Here is a 5,000-nt window from a genome sequence, read left to right on the forward strand (position 1 = left end):
GGTAGAGTCACATGGGGTAACCTCCTCGTGGTCACTATAATGCGGTTCTCGCTCTCGGTGGGGCGTGTGGCGAGTTGTGCGTGGATGCCGCGGAGAATAGCGTGAAGCCTCTACATGCGCTACGTCTCCACGGTAACACGCTCAACAAGTCACGTGATAAGATGCGCGGATTGACGGTCTCAGACGCGGAGGCAACTGAGATTCGTCCTCCGCCACCCGGATTGAGGCGAGTCACTACACCACCACGAGGACTTAGAGCACATTGGGGATTGGGCGTTCCAGATTGGGAGAAAAAAAAAAGATGCCTTTATGTGCTTGAAAATGTTGGACCCCATTGACTTATGGACAAAAAAACTCATTCATTCTTCAAAACCTCTTTGTTTGTGTTTCACAAATGAAAGAGAGTCACACAAGTTTGGGACAGCATTAAGCTGCATACATGACGAGAGAATGGTCATTTTTGAGTGAACTGTTGCTTTAAATTTGAGGCGTACAGCAGCAGTGTGTGTGTGTGTGTGTGTGTGTATGTGTGTGTGTGTGAACACAGATACCTGTGCTGGTCAAACGGATATGTGATGAACTTTGGATCAAACGGGATATCAGGAAGACTGTTGGCATATTTCACTCTGCACACCACACCAGATCTACAGCACATCGGAAAACACACAACAGCATAATCATTATAACTCTGGATAAACACAGCTGTTACATTAATGAATGTAAAGCATCACAGCAGAGCTCGAGCTCAGTGACATCATCATCATCATCATCATCACCTCTCTGGGACGCTTCTGTGCGCCGAACTCCTGCAGAAAACACAAAATACACACAGACATACACAAGACAAGATTATTTATCATAATGAGACATCATCAGACCAGAGACATCATCTGATAAACAACAACAACAACAACAACAACAACAACAACAACAACAACAACAACAACAAGAATTTCTGCTGGCTCTGATCAGATGTTTGTAAACACCCAGTGTTGAAAGTGTTTACACTGGCGGCCAATAGAAAACTGTAATAGTAGTTTTTCACGTTAATAATGTCCTGTCTATACATTGTGATTAGTTGAATGCCACATCGGTGAATAAAAGTACCATTTTATGTCCATAAGAGCAAAATATGTACATTATTCCAAACTTTTGGCCGCCAGTGTATATCAGAAAGTTGTGAATGTGTTTAAAGCGTTTAAATCAGTGTATTATTGAAGGATTCCATTTATTTACATCAATTTAGTGTATTATAAATGTTGTTTTTCTCACCGGTGTCCGTCCTCCCGCTGCGCTTGTGTCTGTATAGTGGGAGCCATGAAGGACAAAATAAACGCGAATCTTTCGCACAAATGACGAACAAACAGCGCAAAACTGTTAAATTAATAAAGAATTCAAACGAGTTCAGCGACAGAAACAACAGCAGCGTTTTTGACTTCCGCCCCGCACGCAGCTGCCCCGCTCACTGCCTGAGACAAATACACACTTTCACTTTATAAAACTGATTATATACAATCATGTATATCATTAGGTTGGTTTAAAAACGTATTATTGTTATTATTTGTGCTTGCGAAGCAAAGCATCACTACTTAAATCTCACATATTTATTATTATTTTTCCGTACAAATCTCAGGCAGCTAACTCGTCCCGTGCCGTTTGGCGTAGGACCACGAGTGAGTATCAAACTCCTCCCATAGATTACTATGGAAAGGGATTTCTTTCCTACTATGACAAGCTAATGACAAAAATTCGTCTCATCATATCTCCCAATCAGAATATCGTAGAAGATATGGGGGCGGGCTCATTTCACTCGGGCAACAAATCAGTCTTATAGTATAATATTGGAAACTATCTAGCCACGCCCTAGCAACCATTTACGGCACCCTAGGCTAGGGTGACCACCTGTCCCGCTTTACGTTGTACTGTACAGCAATTTTACCCTTTGTCCCGCCTCACGCAAATTGAGCATCTGTCTCGCTTTTTCATTGGACCCTGCCTAAATACACGGGTGCGTCCATAGGCGTACTGTTAACTTATGTCCAATACTGCAGAGGAGAGCAATAAATGCGGCAGTCGATATCGTCGTGTGTCAATCAAACTGTTGACTGGTGCACGAACGCCTCCTCAACATTGTCAACAATCTCAAATTGGAGGGCGCGCTGTTCGGTCGGTTAAGCAGCCATGGCCAGTGCTGCGGCCACGAAAAAGAGAAGATGCACTTTTAATAGCGAATGGACCACAAGATACTCTTGGTTAAGACCCGTAGATGGTGAAGCAGAGAGAGCTTTTTGTATTTTATGCAAAAGCAGTTTTTCTGTGGGACATGGTGGAGAGTACGATGTGAAGCGACATGGTGCAAGTGAGTACCACAGAAAAAAAGCACATCATCAAGAAACATGCAAATCAGTGCAATCGTTTTTCAACAAACCAAATGACCCACAGGCTGACAAAGTTTCGGCAGCAGAAGTGACGAGCATTTATCATGCCGTACATCACACACATGCATATCGCTCTACTGACTGCAGCAATAAGTTAGCCCCAGTAATTTTTCCAGATTCTGAAATAGCGAAGAAAATGTCGTGTGGCCGCACCAAAGCAACATCTATTGTAACAGATGTCCTCGCTCCGGTCTCAGTGGAAAAATGTATTCAAGAACTGACATCACCTATGCTTGCGGGTGGAACGCACACACCGTTTTTTTCAGTGGCGTCAGATGCTTCTAACCACGGCAGCACCAAGCTTTTCCCCCTGGCAGTGAGATACTGGACCCCAGAGCTTGGGTTAAAGAATAGAGTTGTTGATTTTTACGAGGATAGCGCAGAGACGTCAGAATCAATTCACCGCCAGATTACTAACAAACTGAAAGAGAATGGCCTTAGACTGGAAATGATCTCTGCTTACACTGCTGATAACGCTAGTGTAAATTATGGAAAGTTCAAATCTGTATATCAGAAGCTGAAAGCAGATAATGCTGACATTATCAAGGCTAATTGTATGGCTCATGTTGTGCATAATTGACAATTATTTAGTTTAAAATGGGTTTAAAAAAATTTTTCTGGGTAAATTAGATAGACAATATATCTTAAGTTTAAAGTTATTACGTCTGTCCCACATTGTCCCACTTTACCATGCTACTTGTCCCACATTTTGTCTGACTGGAGGTGGTCACCCTAACCCTAGCAACCATAGGCTTCCATTCAAAATGGCTGAGAGGGACATCCTCAGATCAGAATGTCCTAGAGACAAGAGAGTTGGCTTGTTTTACTTGGGTGAGCAAGATGTATCATGTATCCACTTGGAATCCATTTAACCACGCCCTAGCAACCATTTAGACCACCCTAGCTACCAAACCACATTGGCTTCAATTCAAAAGGGTTTAGATTGTTATCTCCTGATCAGAATGTCGTAGAGACTTCATCGATGACCTGTATGACTCAGGCCAGCAAGCAGCCTGTAGTATCACTCTGGCAACTGCCTAGCAACCATATTGCAAAACCCATATTTGCACACCAAAACATCATAGACACTTCCTGGTAGGCTCATTTGACTCAGGCTAGCAAGGAGCCGTTTGAGTATCACCACGCCCCATTGAAAGCAAGAACAACATTATAGTGACCACGAGGATGTTACCCCATGTGACCATGTAACCCTCCCTAGCAACCGGGCCAATTTGGTTGCTATGGAGACCTGACTGGAGTCACTCAACACGCCCTGGATTCAAACACGCTGAGCTACCCACGCCCATATTCGTATATTTTTTTTTTTTGAATATGAGGTTCTCAGAGGTCACAAAGGGAACCAATGAACAGCAAAGACTGAGAATCAAATGATTGAGTGAATGTGTATTGACGCATCATGTTGTTATTTCCACAGAATCACATGCAGAGTTTCTGGGTGGAGGTTATTTTTATTTGTCATTTATTAGATGCAACACTCTTTAAACAATTCATAATCTTATGAGTGAAATATTTCATTATGTTGCCCTCTTAATAAACGTAACATTCAGTTTGTTTTATAATCATGTATCTCCGTGAGAGTTTACACACGTGTCGACATGTCTATATCTTTATTACAGGTGCAACTGAAGCTGCTGTATAGATGTGACAGTGATCTATACGGACAGCAGAATCTCTAAAGGCAGTTTCTACAGACTCTTTAATCCACGTGTCATCACAGACTCTGATTGGCTCTCCCTCGCTTCATGAGATGATGACATCACTGATGACCCTTCTGATCAAGCCTTCTTTCCCTTTAGTCTTTGCACGACTCTCCAACGTGATGACATCACTTCCTCAGGTTTGCACATGTGCAGCGAGATCAATTCTGTACCAGGAGACCAGAAACCTCAGCGTCAGAAATATTGTATTATAAACAAACGAAAACAACCCAAACGCATTCACGCCAACAGCTGGCACTCATTACTAATCAACCGCACCGCACATGCCCCGCGTAACACGCCCGATTGGATGATTCACCTCATTTTAATGCATTGATAGTGTTGTTTTTGTGTGGCAGGACCGTGACATCATCGTCCCATGTTCGTTGTCTGTCTCTTTGTGAGCACACGGGTGCGGTTGTGGTTTCATGTTCGGAACGTGTGTCTGGGTCTTGTCAGTTGGCATGAGCGTCTATTGTCTAATTGTGAGCGCTCATGCCATTCGGGTAATTTGTTGTCTTGTGAGAATGCATGGCGTCGTTTTGTTTGGCGTTGCTACACATTCTCTCGTCTTGTTTGTCAGTTGGCATGAGCGTATATTGTCTAATTGTGAGCGCTCATGCCATTCAGGCGTTTTGTTGTCTTGTGAGAGCACGCAGGTTTGTTATTGTTTCGGTGTCGCCGCATGTCACTCTGTCTTGCGTCATACCCGCCTCCTTGTTTGCCCATTATTAGTTTATAAGTCACACCTGCGCTGTCTGTTAACCTGTTTGATTTCTCCCTATTTTAGTCTCCTCGTGTGTGCGGTCCAGTGCCAGTTCGTCTTGTTTCGTGTCTCATGTCA

At 43.3% G+C, this 5,000-nt stretch overlaps 1 protein-coding gene and 1 long non-coding RNA gene across 2 annotated transcripts in view; both read right to left on the reverse strand.

Moving 5' to 3' along the window:
* The window catches only part of LOC127631934 (RNA polymerase II-associated factor 1 homolog), a 6,944-nt gene extending 5,488 nt beyond the window's left edge, over nucleotides 1–1,456 (reverse strand). The window contains exons 1-3 of the mRNA XM_052110351.1: nucleotides 1,273–1,456; nucleotides 777–806; nucleotides 552–644 (exon numbers count right to left, since the gene is read on the reverse strand). Coding sequence (XP_051966311.1) covers nucleotides 552–644; nucleotides 777–806; nucleotides 1,273–1,319 — 170 coding nt within the window. The 5' untranslated portion in view covers nucleotides 1,320–1,456. The remainder of the gene's footprint in view (nucleotides 1–551; nucleotides 645–776; nucleotides 807–1,272) is intronic.
* Nucleotides 1,457–2,781: 1,325 nt separating this feature from the next.
* LOC127631935 (uncharacterized) overlaps nucleotides 2,782–5,000 on the reverse strand; it is a 10,808-nt gene continuing 8,589 nt past the window's right edge. Inside the window, exon 3 of the long non-coding RNA XR_007969023.1 lies at nucleotides 2,782–5,000. This exon is cut by the window's right edge and continues 508 nt beyond it. This is a non-coding gene — a long non-coding RNA (uncharacterized LOC127631935).

The sequence above is a fragment of the Xyrauchen texanus genome, chromosome 38 (assembly GCF_025860055.1).
Source record: "Xyrauchen texanus isolate HMW12.3.18 chromosome 38, RBS_HiC_50CHRs, whole genome shotgun sequence".
Classification (NCBI taxonomy): Eukaryota; Metazoa; Chordata; class Actinopteri; order Cypriniformes; family Catostomidae; genus Xyrauchen; species Xyrauchen texanus.